We start from the raw sequence: 24678 nt of genomic DNA on the forward strand, positions 1-24678 counted from the left end.
AGTCTTGCCATTGATTTTCAAGCAGACTTAAGTCAAAACTGTCATTTGGCCACTCGGCATCATTCACTGTCTTCTTGGAAAGCAACTCCAGTGTAGCAACTCCAGTGTGGATTTGGCCTTGTGTTTTAGGTTATTGTCATGCTGAAATGTGAATTAATCTCCCAGTGTCTGGTGGAAAGCAGACTGAATCAGGTTTTCCTCTAGGATATTGCCTGTGCTTAGCCCCATTCCATTTCTTTTTTATTCTGAAAAACTCCCCAGTCCTTTATGATTACAAGCATACCCATAACATGATGCAGCTGACACTATGCTTGAAAATATGGAGAGTGGTACTAGGTAATGTGTTGTATTGGATTTGCCCCAAGCATAACACTTTGTATTCAGGACAAAAAGTTGCTTTGCCACATTATTTGCTGTATTACTTTAGTGCATTGCTGCAAACAGGATGCATGTTTTGGAATATTTTTATTCTGTACAGGCTTCCTTCTTTTCACTCTGTCAATTAGGCTAGTATTGTGGAGTAACTACAATGTTGTTGATCCATCCTCAGTTTTCTCCTGTCACATCCATTAAACTCTGTAACTGTTATAAAGTCCCTATTGGCCTCATGGTGAAATCCCTGAACCGTTTCCTTCCTCTCTGGCAAGGAAGGACATCTGTGTCTTTGTAGTGACTGGGTGTATTGATACACCATCCAAAGTGTCATTAAGAACTTCACCATACTCAAAGGGATATTCAATGTAAAAAACTACCAATAGGTTCCCTTCTTTGCGAGGCATTGAAAAACCTCCCTGTTCTTTGTGGTTGAATCTTTGTTTGAAATTCACTGCTCATTTGTATATATAGGGTACAGAGACGAGATTCATCATGTTAAACCTTATTATTGCACACCGCGTGAGTCCATGTAATTTATTATGTGACTTGTTACGCAAATGTTTACTCCTGAAGTTAATTAGGCTTGCCATAACAAAGGGGTTGAATACTTATTGACACTTAAGACACTTCAGCTTTTCATTTTTAATGAATTTGTACAAATTTCGAAAAACATAATTCCACTTTGACATTGTGGGGTATTGTGGGGTATTGTGTGCAGACCAGTGTGCAGACCAGTGAAAAAATCTCAATTGAATCTATTGTAAACTCAGTGTTACGCTCGTTGATGGAAGGATTGGACCAAGGTGCAGTGTGGTAGGCATACATCTTTCTTTATTCAATGAACACCAAAAACAAAACAAATTAAATACATAACGAAAACGTAATGTTCAGTAGGGCATACAGCACAGTACCAAAAACAAGATCCCACAAACTAAGGTGGGAAAAAAGGCTGCCTAAGTATGATCCCCAATCAGAGACAACAATAGACAGCTGCCTCTGATTGGGAACCATACCCGGCCAACAAAAAAATGTGAAAAAATAGAATGCCCACCCAAATCACACCCTGACCTAACCAAATAGATAAATGAAAAGGCTCTCTAAGGTCAGGGCGTGACACATCAAAATGTAGAAAAAGTCAAGGGGTGTGAATACTTTCTGAAGGCACTGTATGTGTGCTCTCTATAGTACAGTAAATATCATTTTGTCCATTCAATACATCATTTTCCAGTCTTTACATTTCTGAGTTGTATCTGACTGAAAATACCCTCGAGAATTAGACTTGGTGTCAATCGTGTTTATAGAACAGCTACATTATTCAAGAAAATGAACAGATCAAGTGCCCCATGATGTCTACAGTAGGCTGCCAAATATTTGATGCCAACCTTACTCCAGGACCATGGGAATGCCAGATTTCTCAATTATTAGTTAAAATCTAGTATGCTAGTGAATATTTTCAAGATCGTCATACACTTATGTACTCCCACACACACACAGCTCACACACTTCTCCAGAAAACAGTGACATTATTCCTGTGTTCCCATTGGTATAAAAGTGTTCAGGAAATCAGTTAATCAGCAATACAAATGGATGCAGTCATGATCTGTTTGACCTTAGCATATATGGATGTATTGGGGGGGATATGAGAAGTCACATGGTTTCACTTTTTCCCACACAAACACACCCACTCACAACATGCGGACTTGCTTGCGTTCAGGGGTGTAATCATCATTTGTCCAAACGAGAGCTTCTATTGGACAAATGCAAGTAGGTCTCACCCCGTTACGTTCTGTTTGTTTCCGTCTAAGAAACGTTTTGCAACATAATCGCCTTAATGAATTCGCCCCTGCAAATTTAACACACAGCTGTTTGCATGCTCACCGCAATGACATCGGGCGCACATACGGAGTAATATTTTACACGTTTGCAGAATGCATCGAAATCATTTAACACTTTTCGTCTCGATCTTTGAATTCTTTCCAGGACTTGGGTGTTAGGGGTTTTCTGTCGTTAGATAGGCTACGGAGATACGATCACTGCCAAAAAGGTTTGATATTTCAAATAGTTACTGTGTACAATGTTGCCTAATTCCTGTGGACTGGTTTAGTGCAAATGGTTTAGGGTTACTTTGTAGCACAGCGTCTTGATAATACTCATGGAAATTTGAAGTTACGAGTCGATGGTCAATTCAATGATGGCATATACTGTACATACTCAACTTTTTTGTCGTGGTGCTCTCCTCAATGGAGTATCCTATTTCGTCGGTGAGTTGAGTATCTCCTTTGATTAAAGCGTAAGATGCATCATGTAGCGCATTTTTCCTCTTCTTCTGTTGTTCCTTTCATCAGATCACATTGTTGGATCTGATTTTAAAGTGTTAACGCTTACGTAATGGTATATTTACGGGACCTGGGTGCCTTTTTTGTGCTCCTTGCCTTTCGTATTAGCAGAACTCGATATCTTTGACTCTTTGAACATATTGTTGAATTCTTGTAGCCTAGCCCTACTATTTATTTTGATTAGATGTCTGTATAGAAATAAGAAAGTTGACCGATTTTCTGGCCAATAGTTATTATATTTGTGTAATACAGGAAATGCTCTGCAGATGTTTTCTGTAATGTGCCTTTTCTGTATATTATCTTCAGATAACATGTTTAAATGATCTGTCTCTGGTTTTTCACAGCAAGAAAAGGCACATTGAATAGACCACGTTTCACACCTTAAAATGGGTAGAATATCTGTTATAATTTATTTGTCTAGCCTCCATCACATGTAGACCAATTTGTAGTTGTGTTGATAAGAACTTGGTGAGATATTGAACAGGCATAGTAGAGCAAAAATAAATCCAGGTCACAGACTGTTTTAACAATTTACTTATCCCCTGTTGATCCCCCCCCCCAAAATGGTGTAACTTTAACACAATAGGTGCTAAATGCTCTCCCAAACTAGTTGATTTTATATGAGGCGATAATGCAAAGGACCCCTGTGATATTCTATTGACATGCGTTCTGGCTGTTTGCATGATAGTAAACATTGGTGATTGTTGTTCCCTTCCCCCACCCCACAGATTAACAGTAGACACACAGGGGATTCTCTGTTTGTCTGCAGAGATAGAGGTGGTTATGGTAAACCTTTTTTTTTATTAGGATCCCCATTAGCTTTTGCAAAAGCAGCAGCTACTCTTTATGGGGTCCTGTGTGTTTTTCCTTCCCTGTGTGTTTGTTTACAACTTTATGCAAGCCTATTAGTTTACCTCAGCAATAAGATAATTGATTTAGTATGAATCAAGTTTTCTGTGGAACATTTGTTTTATGTCTAACATCTGGCCATACTTGTTGCCTCATCAGCACTGGTGGAAAACTAAAGTTTTGGTCTGTCCCCAACAGATTCCCAGAGCCAGCTGTCCTGGAGTGTGGCGGGTGAGGATCAGAGAGAGTGAGGCTGTTGTGAAGACTTGGACAGTATGAGTTTGGTGGAGATCAGACATGCTGTTGGGTCCATGACCCTGTCCTTATCCAGCACAGACTCCAAAGAGAGGTACTTTGACCGGGTGGACGAGAGTGACCCTGAGTACCTCCGCAGCAGGAACATGTCACCTGAAATACAGCAGGACTTCAACATGATGGAGCAAAAGAAGAGAGTCACTCAGATCCTACAGAGTCCAGTATGTCTCTTGTTCTTTATGTCTATGTTAATGTGTGTACACAGTACAGCCATTTTCATTATCTGGCTGCAGACCATCAAATGGCCTGAAAAGTTTTTCTCTTCGAGGTCCAGGCCTATGTCATTGGCTCTAGTAGAGACACTACATCATTGATGTCTTCAGTTTTCATTCTGATGGCTACATTTGAACTGATCTGCAAATAAAGAGGCTATTACTTTTATATTTTAGACATTTAGCAGATGCTCTTACCCAGAGCGACTTACAGTGCATTCATCTTGAGGTAGCTAAGTAAGACAAGTTAGGCAACAGTCATATTAAGTAGTAAGGTGTTTGTACAGTGTAAATCTTTGTTGCAATGTGCTACTGTCAGAGGAAACAGCCAAGCTCCACTGCTGTGGTTGTAAATATGAACCAGTCCGAATAGATTTTAGCCTTATTATACTTTGCCTGCCAAATGTCCTTGTCAAGTTCACAGCTTAGCTCATGAAACATTTTTGTCAAATTGAATTCTTGAGAGACAGAAAAAAAAAAAAATATATATATATATATATATATATAGACAGAAAAATATAGGCATGAACATAATTTTTGGGGGCATTTTTGGATGCCCCCAAAAATTATGTTCATGCCTATATTTTTCTGTCTCTCAAGAACACATACTTATATGTTTGTAGTATAAGCGGTAAATGTTGCCTATATGCACCCATGATAAATGCATATATACAATTGTGAATCGGAGGCATAGATAATCGAGCAGTAAAATGTGGTTAGAGATGCTGCTAGGAGGTGCAACAAACACATGCCCGTAAAGTGCATGGAAATAAGATGAGCCCACGCATGTCTGTGATTGCATAACAGACCCCAACAAGTGGAACTTAGCTCATCACCATGGGAACCGCACTGAGATGGGGCGGAATGTTGGCGTTCCACCAAAGAGGCTTGCAGGAGAATCGTCTTTTTGGGAAGGATACCCAAGATATACAACGACACTGTGGGTATAAATTAATAGGCTGGCTTAATGAGGAGGATACTTCCCAATTACCTCTAGTGACATTGGCACAAAGAGGGTTTTAGAAGAATCTAATGTGATTTAATTCAGGAGGGCTTCTTTAGGCCTGAGAGTACACTGGAAGTACATTGTCCTAATGTGAACGGCTGAATAGACAGGGAGCTGGAACAGGGTCAAGGTGAGAAGAATTGCATAACTACACATACAGTAAACCATCCCAGGAGTTGTAAGATAACTTTATTGATCAATTGTACACAAGACTTCCACTTTAAACCCAACCCTTCTGAAAGACACACATATATAGGTTTTGGAGAGGTGCAGGGGCTGCCACACTGGGCGCCCAGGAAGCTGTTGTTGTGGGACATTAAGGGTCCTGCTCAATGGCACCTAGGATTTGAAACCAGCAACCCTCCAGTTGCCAGCCCACTTCCCAGGAGATTTTTCCCAGCAGACCTGGGATTTGACCAAGCAACCCTCAGGTTGCTTGTTCACCTTTCTAACCACTAGGCTACCTTCCGCCCTACTTCCTTTCCTCATCTTATTCTTTATGACCAGTGACCACTATCCTGGACTGGTAAAGATTGATAGATGTTAGCCAGTGACTATTGGGACTATTTTCACTCAGTCATTTTAACATGCCATTGTTTGGTTTCCAGGTGTTTAAGGATGAGCTGGAAGGCCTGATCCAGGATCAGATGACTAAGGGCAGTAATCCAACAGGGCTGCTGGCTCTTAGGCAGGTAGCTGATCTGATCATGGCTAGTTCTGTGGGAGGGACAGGCTCCTTCACATCTCCTCTCAGTAAGTAGCAGTGTGTGCGCATACATGTGAGAGAGTACATGTGGGTCTGCATAGACTTTCAGTGATGCATCCTGATTCTCTGCATTGTCAATGTTTTGGAACACGGAATTCACAAAAACCTGTGACATTGAGAGCCCTTATGCAGCAAAATTCTGCTCAAGTACTTGTTGACAACATTCCACATTCCAAATGTTTCTAATAAGTCGGCCACATGTCCTGGACTTTATAATGAATTACAGCTGTCTGGAGCGTCAATTATGTTTCCCTCCGTCTTTCAATGGAGGTCATCCACATAAAAAAATACTACAGTTTACTATAGAATACTACAGTACTTATTATAGAATTCTGTAGTAAAATCTAGTATACTGTAGAATATTACACAATGGTTGCGTCTAATCCTAGATGTTGATTGGTTAAAACTGCATTCCAGCCGGTGTCTATTCCACAATTTACCACCAGTATACTACAATCTGCAAAGACACTTAATTGATTACTGTAGTATATACACTACAGTTTTTTTACGACAGTAATTACAGTGCATTCGCAAAGTATTTAGACCCCTTCTGTTTTTCCACATTTTGTTACGTTACAGACTTATTCTAAAATGTATTAAATAAAAATGTCCTTGTCAATCTACACACAATACCCCATAATGACAAAGTGAAAACAGGTTTTTAGACATTTTTGCACATGCATTATAAATAAAAAACAGAAATACCTTATTTACATACAGTTGAAGTCGGAAGTTTACATACACCTTAGCCAAATACATTTAAACTCAGTTTTTCACAATTCCTGACACTTAATCCTAATAATAATTCCCTATCTTAGGTCAGTTAGGATCACAACTTTATTTTAAGAATGTGAAATGTCAGAGTAATAGTTGAGAGTGATTTATTTCAGCTTTTATTTCTTTCATCACATTCCCAGTGGGTCAGAAGTTTGCATACACTCAGTATTTGGAAGCATTGCCTTTAAATTGTTTAACTTGGGTCAAATGTTTCAGGTAGCCTTCCACAAGCTTCCCACAATAAGTTGGGTGAATTTTGGCCCATTCCTCCTGACAGAGCTGGTGTAACTGAGTCAGGTTTGTAGACCTCCTTGCTCGCACATGCTTTTTCAGTTCTGCCCACACATTTTCTATAGGACTGAGGTCAGGGCTTTTTCATAGCCACTCCAATACCTTGACTTTGTTGTCCTTAAGCCATTTTGTCACAACTTTGGAAGTATGCTTGGAGTCATTGTCCATTTGGAAGACCCATTTGTGACCAAGCTTTAACTTCCTGTCTTGAGATGTTGCTTCAATATATCCACATAATTTCCCTCCTCATAATGCCATCTATTTTGTGAAGTGCACCAGTCCCTCCTGCAGCAAAGCACCCCCACAACATAATGCTGCCACCCCCGTGCTTCACGGTTGGGATGGTGTTCTTCGGCTTGCATGCCTCCCCCTTTTTCCTGCAAACATAACGATGTTCATTATTGCGAAACAGTTCGATTTTTGTTTCATCAGACCAGAGGCCTTGAAATACATCCACAGGTACACCTCCAAATGACTCAAAAGATGTCAATTAGCCTATCGGAAGCTTCTAAAACCATGGCATCATTTTCTGAAATTTTCCAAGCTGTTTAAAGGCACAGTCAACTTAGTGTATGTAAACTTCTGACCCACTGGAATTGTGATACAGTGAATTATAAGTGAAATAATCTGTCTGTAAACAATTGTTGGAAAAGTTACTTGTGTCATGCACAAAGTAGATGTCCTAACTGACTTGCCAAAACTATAGTATGTTAACAAGAAATTTGTGGAGTGGTTGAAAAACGAGTTTTAATGACTCCAACCTAAGTGTATGTAAACTTCCAACTTCAACTGTAAGTATTCAGACCCTTTGCTATGAGACTCGAAAAATTGAGCTCTGGTGCATCCTGTTTCCATTGATCATCCTTGAGATGTTTCTACTACTTGATTGTTGTCCACCTGTGGTGAATTTAATTGTTTGGACATGATTTGGAAAGGCACACACCTGTCTATATAAGGTCCCACAGTTGACAGTGCATGTCAGAGCCAAAACCAAGCCATGAGCTCGAAGGAATTGTCCTTAGAGCGCCGAGACAGGATTGTGTCGAGGCACAGATCTGGGGAAGGGTACCAAAAAATGTCTGCAGCATTGAAGGTCCCCAAGAACACGGTGGCCTCCATTGTTCTTAAATGGAAGAAGTTTGGAACCACCAAGACTCTTCCTAGAACTGGCCACCCGGTCAAACCAGGAATTCGGGGGAGAAGGGTCTTGGTCAGGTAGGTGACCAAGAACCCGATGGTCACTCTGACAGAGCTTCAGAGTTCGTCTGTGGAGATTGGAGAATCTTCCAGAAGAACAACTATCTCTGCAGCACTCCACCAATCACGCCTTTATGGTAGAGTGGCCAAATGGAAAGCACTCCTCAGTAAAAGGAACATGACACGAAACATGCTCAATTTGGTTTAAATATTGCAAAAACACAGTGTTGGAGAAGAAAGTAAAAGTGCAATATGTGCCATGTAAAAAAGCTAACGTTTAAGTTTCTTGCTCAGAACATATGAAAGCTGGTGGTTCAATATTCCCAGTTCTTCAATATTCCCAGTTAGGAAGTTTTAGGTTGTAGTTATTATAGGAATTATTACGCGGCGACTATTTCTCTCTATACCATTTGTATTTCATATACCTTTGACTACTGGGTGTTCTAATCGGCACTTTAGTATTGCCAGCCTAATCTCAGGAGTTGATAGGCTTGAAGTCAAACAGTGCTGTGCCTCAAGCATTGCTAAGAGCTGCTGGCAAACGCAGTAAAGTTTGAATGAATGCTTACGAACCTGCTGCTGCCTACCACTGCTCAATCAGACTGCTCTATCAAAAATCAAATCATAGACTTAATTATAATATAATAAACACACAGAAATACGAGCCTTTGGTCATTACTATGGTCAAATCCGGAAACTATCATTTTGAAAACAAAACGTTTATTCTTTCAGTGAAATACGGAACCGTTCCGTATTTTATCGGACGGGTGGCAACCCGAAGTCTAAATATTGCTGTTACATTGCACAACCTTCAATGTTATGTCATAATTATGTAAAATTCTGGCAAATTAGTTTGCAATGAGCCTGCCGGCCCAAACTGTTGCATATACCCTGACTCTGCTTACACTGAACACAAGATAAGTGACACACATTTCCCTAGTTAATATTGCCTGCTAACATGCATTTCTTTTAACAATTTTTTTTAAGAAAGTCATTGATGTTTATGGTTAGGTAAATCTGTGCAAATATTGTGCTTTTTTTCGGTAATGCGCTTTTGTTAAATCATCACCCGTTTGGCGAAGTTGAAGTAGGCAGTGATTCGATGATAAATTAACAGCCACCGCATTGATTATATGCAACGCAGGACAAGCTAGTTAACTACACATGGTTGATGATATTACTAGGTTAACTAGTGATTATGTGAAGATTGATTGTTTTTTATAAGATAAGTTTAATGCTAGCTAGCAACTTACCTTGGCTCCTTGCTGCACTCGCGTAACAGGTGGTCATCCTGCCACGCAGTTTCCTCGTGGATTGCAATGTAATCGGCCATAATCGGCGTCCAAAAAGGCTGATTACCGATTGTTATGAAAACTTGAAATCGGCCCTAATTAATCGTCCATGCCGATTTAATCGGTTGACCTCTAGTCAGGATCGAGGGAAAGATGAACGTAGCAAAGTACAGAGAGATCCTTGATGAAAACCTGCTCCAGAGCACTCAGGACCTCAGACTGGGGAGAAGGTTCACCTTCCAATAGGACAACGACCCTAAGCACACAGCCAAGACAACGCTGAAGTGGCTTCGGGACAAGTCTCTGAATGTCCGAGTGGCCCAGCCAGAGCCCGGACTTGAACCCGACCGAACATCTCTGGAGAGACCTGAAAATAGCTGTGCAGCGACGCTCCCCATCCAACCTGACAGAATTTGAGAGGATCTGCAGAGAAGAATGGGAGAAACTCCCCAAATACAGGTGTGCCAAGCTTGTAGCGTCATACCCAAGAAGACTCAAGGCTGTAATAGCTGCCAAAGGTGCTTCAACAATGTACTGAGTAAAGTGTCTGAATACTTATGTAAATGTAATATTTCAGTTTTTATTTGATAAATTTACATTAAACATTATTTTTTGGGGGGGGGATTTGACATTATGGGGTATTGTGTGTAGATTGATGAGGAAAATACCCAATTGAATCAATTTTAGAATAAGGCTGTAATGTAACAAAATGTGGAAAAAGTCAAGGGGTCTGAATATTTTCAGAATATACTGTATACTATTGTTAAAGCTGCAATATGCAACTTTTTGAGCAACTTGACCAAATTCACATAGAAATTGTCATAGATATGTCACTCATTAAAAGCAAGTCTAAGAAGTGGTAGATCTGTTCTATGTGTGCTATATCTATGCTTCCCGGTCTTAAGTTTCGCTTTTGCCTTATTTACTTTCAGTTTTTAACACCGGCTTCAAACATGCAAAAATACAATATTTTTGGTTATGGAAAATATATTTCACAGCGGTTTAGATGGTACAATGATTCTCTACACTATACTTGCTTGTTTTGTCACATAAACTGAAATTAGGCAAACTATTAGAATTTTAGCAACCAGAGCCATTTCTGCATAGTGCATCTAACTGTAAATACTACAGTATTGCCTATAGTGTTTTTGCTGACTATAGTCCGTAAAAACACTACAGTGAATACTATAGTATTTATACCATAGTATAGTATTTTAAAAACACTAGGAATGTTTACTGAAACTGTTAGGAAATGTAAACATAACGGTTGTCTCCTATGGCTTTGAGGTGATGGAGGCAGCACTGTCTCTTTATAAACCAACAGTCATTGTTAAAGTGGTTGTAAAAGATTAGGGTTCAGTTTTGTTGAATGCCCTTTATAAAGTATAAAGTAAAAAAATATATACTACTTAGAACTCATGAGAAGTTCTGAGAACAGCCACTATTATTATCCAAAAGTTAAGCAAGGGATGCTGAGATGTAGTGATTTAATGAGAAAGTCATTTTTTTATAGCAATCGTTTGAGCTAAATGTTAGAGGAACTTGAGAAGAGAGAGGCAGAACATTTTAAGAGCTGTTCATGTTGAACGAGTAGGCATAGAGAAAGTTAATTCCATTGACCATGTTATAATGCAACACGAACATAAAGAAAGCTCTTGTTTCATGAACATTCATAAATGTTATATCTCTGAAGTATTATGAATGGTTTAGCTTGTTCAGTTTTAACAAAGATGGCCGTTTAGAAATGTGTGGTGCTTGTCACGAAGGCTGTAGGGTGTTAGTGACTCTGCTCTCAGTCACATCAGTTCACCATGAATGCAATGCGTTTTCTCTCCAGGCCCAGGGATGGTCGCCCCAGTCAATGACCTCTATGGGGTAGAGTCTCCATCCTTTACCAAAGGAGAGAAACAGTGTCGCTGTAAGCTAGCCAGTGTCTACAGACTGGTGGACCTTTTCAGCTGGGCCCATTTCACCAGCTCATACATTACTGTGAGTAGAACCCACATAAAAAAAAACGTATTATACCAACTTAATGTAGCATTAGGGAAAAGGGGATGCCTAGTCAGTTGTACAACTGAATGCATTCAACTGAAATGTGTCTTCCGCATTTAACCCAACCCCTCTGAATCAGAGAGGTGCGGGGGGGCTACAGTGTACTACAGTGAATACTATAGTATTTATACCATAGTATAGTATTTTAAAAACACTAGGAATATTTACTGAAACTGTTAGGAAATGTAAACATAACGGTTGTCTCCTATGGCTTTGAGGTGATGGAGGCAGCACTGTCTCTTTATAAACCAACAGTCACTGTTAAAGTGGTTGTAAAAGATTAGGGTTCAGTTTTGTCGAATGCCCTTATACAGTATAAAGTCTCTGAATCAGAGAGGTGCGGGGGGGCTGCCATAATCGACATCCACGTCTTCGGCGCCTGGGGAACAGTGGGTTAACTGCCTTGCTCAGGGGCAGAACGACAGATTTTTAACTTGTCAGCTTGGGGATTCGATCCAGCAACCTCTCGATTACTGGCCCAACGCCCTAACCGCTAGGCTCATAAGCACAGTATGAATTTTGATAACTGTAGGCATGTCAAAATGACACATGGAGTTCTCAGTCACCCAATACACACTCTATTTTTTGCAATTGGCAAGCATTGTTAAAGTATAAATTGTCTAGACATTTTTATCTTGATAATTGTCTATATCCAGTAGCAAATTATATAGGTGGTACAATGTTGCTCTTGGCAATGCATGCCTTTTGACATTTGCTTGTTATATACGTTTTCCTTTTCCTTGTACAGGTCCGGGTTAGCAAAGAACAAGACCATGTTCTTATCATCCCACAAGGGCTCTCTTTCACTGAAGTGACGGCTGGCAATCTGGTAGGTATAATAGTCAATGCGTTTTCATATTCCAGATACACATGGCTTAGAACTAGCCTAGAAAATAACAGTTTGCGCTTATCTCCACTGGGTGAACAACACAATCATTAACAATACAAAACAACCCTTATTCAGATGTGTGAATTGTGCAGAATATGTGTTCAGACTATTGACAGGGCCTCATAATCAATAGCCAGCCACTCAAACAGCCTTGTGCTGTGCTGAGAGACATGCCTCACTAGTCAAGGAGAATTGACAATTGTGTTGAATGGATGTTTTCTAGCTTGTTGTCAGCATGTAGATGCCTTAATACAGTATTGATGGAAGTCCCAATAGAAGGATAACTAGATTCCTCTTGCAATATAATCATAATAACTGAATACATTGAATAACAGCACAATGAGTTGGAATAATACCCAATACATTAGTGTGACTTTGTATCCGACTCAGTAACTTGCTGCCATAGTAGACCTAGAGATATTGTGACCTGGTCTGTTTCCAGGTGAAAGTGAACATGATTGGTGATGTTGTCGACCAGGGATCCACCTACCTGGAGGTGGACCACTCTGGCTTAAGCCCTCACGCTGCTGTCTATTCCATGCGCCCTGACGTCAAGTGTATCATACACATCCACACCTCTGCCACTGCTGCTGTGAGTACACTTTAAACTAAAGCTCAATGAGTGGCCATGTCCCTTCATGACTGAATTAAGAGCAACCTCTGGAAGTGTATTTACCATCTTTACCATCAGTTTTGTTTCATTATTATATGTACAGTAAGTGCACCTAATGTAATTGTGCTGTTGCCTTCTAAAGTTTATAGTTACTAGTTTATAGTTGCTATATGTCTGATGTTTTACTAGCCGGAAATCACTTTTGTTAGTTGTTGTTGACACAGCATAGCCACGGTTGCTTTTATCTTGAACTCACAGGTGTCCTCGATGAAATGTGGCATCCTGCCCATTTCCCAAGAGGCTCTGGTTCTGGGCGATGTTGCCTACTTCGGTTACCAAGGCTGTCTGGATGATCAAGAAGAGAAGGTGGAGTTCCAGAAAGCCCTAGGGCCCACTGCCAAGGTAACGCAGAATGATGGGTTTCCTTAACAACAACAGGCTCACTGTAGTGTGTGCCAAACATAGAAACAGAACACAGTGCATTTAATCAAACTGCTCTGTTACTGTAGTAATTGCACTTTCTACACAGGTATAAGAGCATTTAAAATGCATTTTCACATTACAGGAAGTTGTATCCACTTGCTAAACTGCTTTACCTTTCATGTCTTTGTATTTACTTATGCATTCATATGACCTTTTTAGATGTTGTTATCCCACGCTTAATCATTTTGCAGGTGCTTGTTCTGAGGAACCATGGCCTGGTTGCTCTGGGGGAAACTATTGAGGAGGCTTTCCACTACATTTACCACTCACAGCAAGCTTGTGAAATCCAGGTAACACTTGAATTCATCAGCCACACCTTTTCTACCACATTATTGTATAGGGCATGGAATAGTTCACTGCTATTTCTTTTTTCTTACCTTGGAAATAGGATGTTGGCGTGCTGCAATCCTAGATGTATGTGTGTTTACTTTGCCTCAGTAAACGTGTGTGGTCTAAACCCACCAGCATGTGAATAAAAATGGTCCCAGGTTTTTGGAAACAAATCAAACTTGGTGTTGGTCATTTTTCAATTGCATGATATGGTGTTACATTCCCTGCGTGAGAGAGAAACAAGTAAGAAGTCAAACATCTGTTAAAACAAAGCTACATCAAATACTCTATGCGTGATTAAAACCACTGTTCTCTAACAGCACCAGGTGGAGTTTAGTGTTCTAGGACTTGGTTGAGTCCCCATGTAGCTCATAGCTCTATGTGGAGCAGACAGATAATGTGTTCTCTTATCATCATATGAGTGGCGCAGCGGTCTAAGGCACTGCATCTCAGAGCGAGAGGCGTCGCTACAGACCCTGGTTCGATCCCGGGCTGTATCACAACCGGCCGTGATTGGGAGTCCCATAGGGCGGCACGCAATTGGCCCAGCGTCGTCCGAGTTAGGGGAGGGTTTGGACGGGGTAGGCCGCCATTGTAAATAAGAATTTGTTCTTAACTGACTTGCCTAGTTAAATAAATAAAAAAGAATGTGTCTGGGATAGTGTTGGTTTTTCCATTGAGCAGGTCATTCCATGTGTGGTCAGTCTGGGATTCCTGTTTTCTTTACTAAGCTCTCTAGTGATGCCTCGTGACACATTTTACCTCATATTTTCACTATAATAGCTAGTTTTAGACTTTACTCATTATTCGGCTAACCTGGTGAATTCAAATGGTCAGGACAAATTCCTGACCTTGACGATGATATGTGTTTTTGATGTGGTCATTCAGGTCAGTGCTCTGCGGTGCTCTGCAGGAGTAGAGAACCTGGTGCTCCTGGACAGGGAGAGGCTCAAGCCCATGACCCACGGAGTGGCTGCTGCTGGGGTCACCGTGGACAGTGAAGTCAAGTGGAAAGTGGGTGAGGCAGAGTTTGAGTCGCTCATGAGGATGCTGGACAACCTGGTAAGTGACCTGACCATTATATCTGACCTTTCCCACAATGCTTTGCGTTTCCTCTCCCATGCACATCCTGAGGATGTGTGTGAATATATTGACATCATAATCCCAACTGGAAAGTAGTATTTTTAACTCATGAATCAAACATGGGAGATCATCAAGGCCAGCTGTAGCTCTTTGAACTAATGCACAATTATTGTCCCAATGTGCCTTATTAAAGACCGTTGCGTGTTTATCAAAGATGAGCATCTAATCTTAGCCTGTAGCTATCAGGCTGTTTGTTAGCGATGGGTCTGTGTTTAGCATCCACTGTAGATAACTGTGTGATGTTCAAAGGGCTTCCCCTTTAAACAATACTATCTCAACAACACTGCTAATGACTAGGGCCAGACACATTCTGTGGGCATAGCAGACAATGAGCAAGCCTGATCTCTCTATTGAATCTACTAATGACATGCCACTTGCTGGGGACTGGGGCTGGTGTAGGCTACAGCTGTGTTAGCTTGTACAGCTCTGTGTGATCATAGCCCGCCTCCCCCATCTTGGATTCCAGATGCCAGGCCATGCTGTGTGGAGTTAAGAGCACAGACCACACAATCCTTCAGAGTCAATTGACTGGAAAACTCAACACACTCCCTGGGTTCCACTCAACATGGTTGGGTTTGGGGTTTGCGGTCCCCCCTTTTTCTCTGATGTGTCCCAAACAACAATTCCCCTGCCAATTGCACTGTGTTGCCAGGCATGATCTATTCCCTATGAAACCAGGCACTTCTGAAAGTGTTATATATATGTACTGTACAAAGTGTTCAAACAATGGAGGCTAAACATTGGGTGGTCTAGGATCCCCTTAAACCACAGGCTTTAGTCACTGATATGAAGTGTATGTTCACATTGTTAAAGATGAAAATAATCGTACAAATTTGTGATGGGAAACTGCAGGACCAATGTTTGAAAACGTGTCCTTGGTAGATTGTTTTTATATGCTGTCGAGGGCCATTCACGTAACAGAGAACACCTTGTGTTGGTTCCGAGCATAATTAAGTTGCACAAACCTTTTCCATGAAAATCGAATAAACATTCTCAACACTAATAGAGACTTTACAGTTGATGGATAACAGGTGGCCGAGTTTTCGTGGAATCCATTTTGACAGGAGGACTGAAACATTGTCTCTCTGTGTTGCTAGGGTTACCGTACAGGCTATACGTACCACCACCCCATAGTGAGGGAAAAGATTCGGACCAAAAATGATGTGGAGATTCCTGCCACGGTCTACACTGTCCCTTTGCAGGACAGTGATCTGGGTCAGAGAAACCCCTTTAACTTCCTGGTGCAGAAACAGCAGAGGGAGAGGGCGCGCTGGCTCAACTCTCCCAACAGCTACCTGAAGGTCAATGTGCCTGAACGCTCACTCAGCGGAGAGTGTAGCCCCAGAACCAAGACCATGGTGAGCTGCTATAAACCAGTCTTCTTCAATCTACCATGTGTACTGGTAGACTACATTGTGTACATGCAGTATTGCACCTCTATTGCTTCCACCTCACAAAATGTCTTCCTATAGCAGAGATGAAATATCAAATGTTGTAGGTTAGCCTGCCCTCTTGTGGAATCTTGTATAACTACATGTATGAAACATATTTCCCTACATAAAATCTTCTAAAGGTGTCCGCATGCTTCCCACCCGGAACAGTTTGTGCATATATTATGAAGACGTTTTGTGATTGGTCAACAATTGGTCAAGCTGCTGCTACTCTTGTTTATTATCTATGCATAGTCACTTTACCCCTACCTACATGTACATATTACCTCCATTACCTCGACTACCCCGTACCCCTGCACATTGACTCGGTACCGGTACCCTTTGTATATATCCTCGTTATTGTTATTTTTGTGTTACCATTTTTCCTTTAGTTTATTTAGCAAATTTGTCTTACTTTTTAAAAACTCTGCATTGTTGGTTATTAAGGACTCGTAAGCATTTCACAGTAAGGTCTACACCTGTTGTATTCGACGTATGTGACAAATTTGATTTGAACAGTATTATTCAATGAAGTGTTTGCTGCCATTCAACGAGAGATTAATCGTTTTCATACAAAAATTTTTACTTGAGAAATACTGCACCAAACATCTAAGTTAGATTTTGCGACTAAGACCTCTGCAAAAATGTCAAAATTAATGACATTTCTTGAGTTATCTTGGGAAAATTCTGATTATTTTGAGGAAGTGTATAGTGCCTTCAGAAAGTATTCACATCCCTTTTTTCTCAATTTTGTTGTGTTACAGGCTGAATTTAAAATGGATTTCATTAAGATTGTTGGTCACTGGCCTACACACAATACCACATAAATGTCAAAGTGGAATTATGTTTCGAGAAATGTTTACAAATTCATAAAACATGTAAAGCTGAAATGTCTTGAGTCAATAAGTATTCAAATAAGTTCAGGAGTAAAAACAAGTTGAATAATAAATTGCATGGACTCACTCTGTGTGCAATAACAGTGTTTAACATGATTTTTGAATGACTACCTCGTCTCTGCACCCCACACATACAATTATATGTAAAGTCCCTCAGTCGAGCAATGAATTTCAAACACAGATTCAACCACAAAGACCAGGGTTTTCCAATGCCTTGCAAAAAAGAGAACGTATTGGTAGATGAGCATGAAGTTATTAATTACACTTTGGATGGTGTATCAATACACCCAGTCACTACAAAGATACAGGCATCCTTCCGAACTCAGTGGCCGGAGAGGAAGGAAATGGCTCAGGGATTTCACCATGAGGCCAATGGTGACAGTTAAGTAATTTAATGGCAGTGATAAGAGAACTGAGGATGGATCAGCAACATTGTAGTTACTCCACAATACTAACTAAATTGACAGAGTGAAAAGAAGAAGCCTGTACAGAATAAAAATATTCCAAACATGCATTCTGTTTGCAACAAGGCACTCAAGTAATACGGCAAAAAATGTGGCAAAGGAATTATCTTTTTGTCTTGAATACAAAGTGTTGTTTGGGGCAAATCCAATAGAATACATTACTGAGTACCACTCTCCATATTTTCAAGCATAGTGGTGGCTGCATCATGTTATGGGTATGCTTGTAATTGTTAAGGACTGGAGAGTTTTTCAGGATAAATTATAAACGGAATGGAGCTAAGCACAGGCAATGTCCTAGAGGAAAACCTGGTTCAGTCTGCTTTCCACCAGACACTAGGAAATAAACTCACCTTTCAGCAAAAAGGATGTAATGAGCTCCAGACTGAAATATCTTTATTAAACAAGTATCTTTCCTTTTAGTGGATGAAATCTGAAGAAACCAGCAATGGCACTGGCACCTCCATAAAGATTGAGGACCCCAACCAGTTTGTTCCCCTTAATACAAACCCCACTGATGTTCTGGAGAAGAGGAACTGGGTGAGCTAAAACATCATGTTCTCTAATCATGTTCCTTATTGACATGTTCAGACATATTGGGCTGGGATACATATTGAGTTCAACAGCTTGACCATTTGCTACACACATTGTAAAGGAGGTACTAGTCTTCCCTGTAGCTCAGTTGGTAGAGCATGGTGTTTGCAACGCCAGGGTTGTGGGTTCGATTCCCACGGGGGGCCAGCACAGGGAGAAAAAAAAAATGTATGAAATGTATGCATTCACTACTGTAAGTCGCTCTGGATAAGAGCATCTGCTAAATGACTAAAATGTAAATGTACTATTGAACTCTCCTCCCAAGCAAATGAGTGTTGATTGCAGTGACCTATAGGATGCAGCCTGTCTCCCTATGGCATGACAACTGGGTGGTCCAATCAGTCATAAAGCATTTGTATACATTTTTATCGATGCTTAACAGAACTTAAAATAATTTGTAATGGAAATCTGTATTTTAGATAAGGCAACAGAACACTGTTGATCACATGACTCCAGGACCAAAGTCCCATCTTCTAGCTAGCATCGTTGTGGACACCATACCAGGACCAGTAAGTACTTGGGTCAGCTTCACACCACACAACACTCTAACATGATATGGTGGTGAGTTCCATGACTCGTGATCAGAAGACTGTAATGTGGGTCTTCGTTGGTCCATCCTTATATTGTGTTCAGTGACATAGTTGGGTTGGAGCTCACTGGTATGGACTTTCCCATTGGTTTAAGGTTTGACTGGGCATTAGTGGAGCTCATTAGTCACTAAGCAGTATGTATAGCAGTTAAGTTTAACCCCATTGTTCTGTATCTCTCTCTCCCCTCAGGCCTTTATCATTGAGGATGAGGAGCAGATGCGCTCTCTTCCTCCCAACCCCTTCAGTGAGCTGACAGAGAAGGTGCTAGAAGAGTATAAGAGCGTTGTGGAGCGAAGGCAGCTGGGCCAGGATGGTACGATTCTCCCCTATCCCATACAAATATCAACACTATCATCATGATGTAGAACACTCACTTCATCAACATTTCATTTAATTCTCACCTCTTATCTACAGTATTGTTACTGTATTTGTGTTGCTGAATCTGTGATGACTAGGGACCAATGTTTTATCTGGCCAGGTCACATGGTCAGGAAAACTCCAGGCCCTATTGATAACCCTTGAACTTGCAGATGCTGTCACAGATGCAGATGAGATGACAACATTTGACGAGTCTACCATCTCACTGTCCCTGTCTCCACTCGTGTCTCCTGCCAAAGGTAGTATTTCATAAGAAAGGAGCAAGACCGGTGTGTCCAAAAAGTTTCCATGAGAAGATGAATTCCTAAATCAGGGCATTCCTTCTCTTAAACATTATTCGTTCAAATTTTTGGAGTTTTGGAAAGGGTGCACTATAGACAAAATGGTAATCTTCATTCTTCCTGCAGTTATACATTTTTTTACAAGCCCCATCTTTCCTCACTGACATGGTTTCTTCCAATTAACAGAGATTATACCCAATGGGAAAGATTATATGGAAGAACTGGAAGAGAAACTAAACATCAAAGTATCCAAGCTCAGCATAAGCACCACAGAAACGGTTGAAATATCCATAACAACCTCAGAGAAATCAGGGGGAGACAAGACCCCTGACAGCCAAACCAAGTCCCCCAAGAAGAAAAATAAGTTTCGCACTCCCTCCTTCCTTAAAATGAATTAAAAAAAGGAGAAGGCTGAGGCCTAGAAGGAGAGACACTGAAGAATGACAGGTCAGCTTATTTGGTATGAGATGAGCTCATGGGATGAGATGTGTTCCTTAGAGAGGAAATGTATGAGTCACTAAGATCTTAATAGATCTCCAGCTTTTGGGAAGGAGCAACTGTAACAATAAGCCTGTTATTACAATCTCCTTATAACTCAATCACTTCCTCTGAGGGCTCCAAACATGGATAGGGCTCCAGGCATGATGGGTTGAACATGTAGTATATCAGCTGCATTGTTCTTAGTATCTACTATAGCCAAATCGCTATTCTGTAATCCAAAACAATTATATTATACTGTGCAGATACAGAACCTCGTTCTTTAAAATATAAAACTCTTACTGAAATACCACATTGCCTGCTATGTATTTGTGGTCAGATACTTTTTCCATTCAGCTCATCATTGAACAGTAGGCCATAGATGAAGGTGAGACATATACATGTAATCTACTTTGTGCATGACACAAGTCATTTTTCCAACAATTGTTTACAGACAGATTATTTCACTTTTAAACTGGATCACAATTCCAGTGGGTCAGATGTTTACATACACTAAGTTGACTGTGCCTTTAAACAGCTTGGAAAATTCCAGAAAATGATGTCATGGCTTTAGAAGCTTCTGATAGGCTAATTGACATCATTTTAGTCAATTGGAGGTGTACCAGTGGATGTATTTCAAGGCCTACCTTCAAACGTAAATGCTTCTTTGCTTGACATCATGGGAAAATCAAAAGAAATCAGCCAAGACCTCAGAAAAAAAATTGTAGACCTCCACAAGTCTGGTTCGTCCTTGGGAGCAATTTCCAAATGCCTGAAGGTACCACGTTCATCTGTACAAACAATAGTACGCAAGTATAAACACCATGGGACCACGCAGCCATCATACCGCTCAGGAAGGAGACACGTTCTGTCTCATAGAGATTAACGTACTTTGGTGCGAAAAGTGCAAATCAATCCCAGAACTACAGCAAAGGACCTTGTGAAGATGTTGGAGGAAACAGGTACAAAAGTATCTATATCCACAGTAAAACGAGTCCTATATCGACATAACCTGAAAGGCCGCTCAGCAAGGAAAAGCAACTGCTCCAAAACCGCCATAAAAAAGCCAGACTACGGTTTGCAACTGCACATGGGGACAAAGATCGTACTTTTTGGAGAAATGTCCTCTGGTCTGATAAACAAAAATAGAACTGTTTGTCCATAATGACCATCGTTATGTTTGGAGGAAAAAGGGGGAGGCTTGCAAGCCGAAGAACACCATCCCAACCGTGAAGCATGGGGGTGGGAGCATTATGTTGTGGGGGTGCTTTGCTGCAGGAGGGACTGGTGCACTTCACAAAATAGATGGCATCATGAGGAAAGAAAATTATGTGGATATATTGAAGCAACATCAAGACATCAGTCAGGAAGTTAAAGCTTGGTCGCAAATGGGTCTTCCAAATGGACAATGACCCCAAGCATACTTCCAAAGTTGTGGCAAAATGGCTTAAGGACAACAAAGTCGAGGTATTGGAGTGGCCATCACAAAGCCCTGACCTCAATTCTATAGAACATTTGTGGGCAGAACTGAAAAAGCATGTGCGAGCAAAGAGGCCTTAAAATCTGACTCAGTTATACCAGCTCTGTCAGGAATTGGCCAAAATTCACCCAACTTATTGTGGGAAGCTTGTGGAAGGCTACACTAAACGTTTGACCCAAGTTAAACAATTTAAAGGCAATGCTACCAAATGCTAATTGAGTGTATGTAAACTTCTGACCCACTGGGAATGTGATGAAAGAAGGAAAATCTGAAATAAATAATTCTCTCGACTATTATTCTGATATTTCACATTCTTAAAATAAAGTGGTGATCCTAACTGACCTAAGACAGGGAATTGTTACTAGGATTAAATGTCAGGAATTGTGAAAAACGGAGTTTAAATGTATTTGGCTAAAGTGTATGTAAACTTCCGACTTCAACTGTATATGAGGTCAAGCCTTAAGGAGTGTGGTTGGTTTTTATCTGGAACTATTCATAATAGTGTTGTTTTAGTTTATTAAAAGTAGGCTAAAGTATGGGTTGTAGTAGTGTTTATAATTATTCGGTATTCGGTTAACATTTTGATATACACTACATGTCTTCTTAATAATAATTGTACTGTACATAATACTTTTAACAATGTAAAACAGTGAAAGCAATTTTAGCTGGGCATGTTTTGCAGAAACCTTTATTTATGCCAGTGATATTATTTTAGTGGTTGCTACTTATTCATTATTGTGACAAAATGAACTGAAAGTGTGAAGATTTGAAAAATCTCCAATCTCTATTTTTACCACATTCACTGATATCTTGGCATGGATATTACTACTGAATGCTAAATTACAAATGTAAAGATATGAAATAGGCCTATATCAGACTATAAAATGTAATATGAATGTGTTGTATATGTGAAAGATTTGTTGAGACAGTATTTTGATAGATAATTTGAAAGTTGGCCATACAAAAGTAATAAAATGTTTAATTTTACCATTTCCCCAAAAATTAAGAAAGAAATGCAAGATTATGGCAAAATAACTTCCTCTCAGGTTATGGCTGAACTATGCCTCTTTTTGCCTTCCCAAGAGGCTTAAATGTCTTGATTAGGTCACTAGGTGTTGAACTAAGATAGCTTAGTAAGGTTCGCTAGTCTCACTTTTCAAAAACATTCAATTACATTTGTATGGCTTTATGGCAGATTAATAGCAATATGTTATAAAAAGCTGTTCTCTGGACCGGAGTTAAACTGAAGACAAAGTCAAACATCCAGAGACGATATAAATCGAGGATTTATCCCAGTTAGCAATGTGAATGATTTTCTTCGATCCACAGGGAGAAACATGGTTTTCCTTTGATGATACTACGTTTTGTGAAGCAGTTTTAAATGCAATACTGAAATTAAGGTTGATTAATTTGCAACGGTTGCTTTAACATTTATGTTGTATGTTTTGATGCTTGTCAGTTTATGCTCTGTTAAAGTATTACAAGCAGGCCTCCCGAGTGGCGCAGCGGTCTAAGGCACTGCATCGAGGTGCTAGAGGTGTCGCTACAGACCCAGGTTCACAACCGGCTGTGATCACAACCGGCTGTGATCAGTAGCCCAAAAGGCGGCGCACAATTGGCCCAGCGTCGTGTTTGGCCGGGCTAGGCCGTCATTGTAAATAAGAATCTGTTCTTAACTGACTTGCCTAGTTAAATAAATGGAAACATTTTTTAAATGACTTGACCCTCACCTCCCGAGCCCGTTGGGGAGTTGCAGCGATCAGACAAGATCGAAATTGAGGAGAAAAAAGGGGGGGAAAATACAAGAAATTAAGTATCACAAGCTTAACTGAATTGAATATACCCAGTATATAATGTTCACAGTCCCAGTTAACTTGTATTACTAATGCTTATTTTGTTAGAATTGATTTTGTATTGACTGAGCTTTTGTAATGTGTGCTCTGTATAGCAGCTTCATAGCATTTCATTACATTCCTTATGAAATTACATTTTACTATATGTAATAAAAAGTGTGTTTACATGATTGTATTATTTTACCAAGGTTGATTGAAACATAGTGTTGCTTACATTCTTTAAAATCTTTTTGCATTCTTATGTCATTAAATCATGCCACAAACATTGACATACATGTAACTGCCAAAATAATGGAAACACTTGAGTAAATGAGGGATACAAAGTATATTGAAAGCAGGTGCTTCCACACAGGTGTGGTTCCTGTGTTAATTAAGCAATTAACATCCATTCAAACTTAGGGTCATGTATAACAATGCTGGGCATGCCATTATTTTGGCTACATGGTTATGGCCCCATCCACAGGGCACGAGTTGTCACTGAATGGTTTGATAAGCATGAAACTGATGTAAACCATTTTGCTTTTAAACTCAACTCTGGACCTCAAAGCCAGTTTCACTGCTTTTTTAATTGTTCCTCTAATCAGGGATTGATTTAGACTTGGGACACCGGGTGTGTACAATTAATTATCAGGTAGAACAGAGAACCAACAGGCTCTGAATCTCATAGGTTAAGAGTTGAATACCCCTGCCATATGCCATGGCTGTCTTAGTAACCAGATCTCAAACCAATTGTACACTTTATGGGAGATTCTGGAGCAGCGCCAGAGTCAACGTTTTCCACCACCATCAACAAAACACCAAAGTATGGAATTTCTCATTAAAAAATGGTGTCACATCCCTCCAATAGAGTTCCAAACACTTGTAGAATCTATGCCATGGTGCATTGATGCTGTTGTGGCTGCCCAACACCCCATTAAGCAACCTGGTCTCAGATAGGGCTGTTGCGGCAGTCATGACCACAGTACTATTCCACGGTAATCTCCTTTTATGCACTCTGGACATGCTTTGGTAGTACCCAACTTGTTAACTACCAACAGGTCCTAATGGCCTGGTACTCAGGGCTCTATTGTTCCTCTAACCACTCTGACATCAATGCAAATCTAACCGAAAATTACATCAAACACTTATCAAAACAGTAGGCCTATCTACTTTTAAAACACCTCACTGTGATGATCAATTTGAAGAAAGAAGTTCAACAGGTTGAAACTGTAAACATGGTTGTTGTGGATGTTGTTTCAAAGCCTAACTCAACGAAATGGGCAGCGCTTTCTAAGGTGATGATTAATTCAGAACACCCATACGCATACTAGCT

General features: G+C 40.3%; 1 protein-coding gene across 2 annotated transcripts; it reads left to right on the forward strand.

Annotated features, from left to right (window-relative positions):
- Positions 1 to 2169: 2169 nt before the first annotated feature.
- On the forward strand, positions 2170 to 23531 carry LOC106607248 (gamma-adducin). Of its 2 annotated transcripts, none has more exons than XM_014204038.3 (15): positions 2170 to 2636; positions 3759 to 4036; positions 5702 to 5846; positions 11254 to 11405; positions 12217 to 12297; positions 12800 to 12949; positions 13229 to 13372; positions 13645 to 13743; positions 14672 to 14845; positions 16024 to 16284; positions 18137 to 18253; positions 18727 to 18816; positions 19087 to 19210; positions 19428 to 19514; positions 19743 to 23531. In XM_014204038.3, exons 2-15 carry the CDS (start codon positions 3836 to 3838, stop codon positions 19952 to 19954), a joined length of 2037 nt encoding a protein of 678 aa, XP_014059513.1. In that variant the 5' UTR covers positions 2170 to 2636; positions 3759 to 3835; the 3' UTR covers positions 19955 to 23531. The 2 variants fall into 2 exon arrangements, with proteins under 2 accessions (XP_014059513.1, XP_014059504.1); XM_014204029.3 differs by having other exon boundaries at positions 2170 to 2419.
- Positions 23532 to 24678: the final 1147 nt, after the last annotated feature.

The sequence above is a fragment of the Salmo salar genome, chromosome 01, assembly GCF_965601325.2.
Source record: "Salmo salar chromosome 01, fSalSal1, whole genome shotgun sequence".
NCBI lineage: Eukaryota > Metazoa > Chordata > Actinopteri > Salmoniformes > Salmonidae > Salmo > Salmo salar.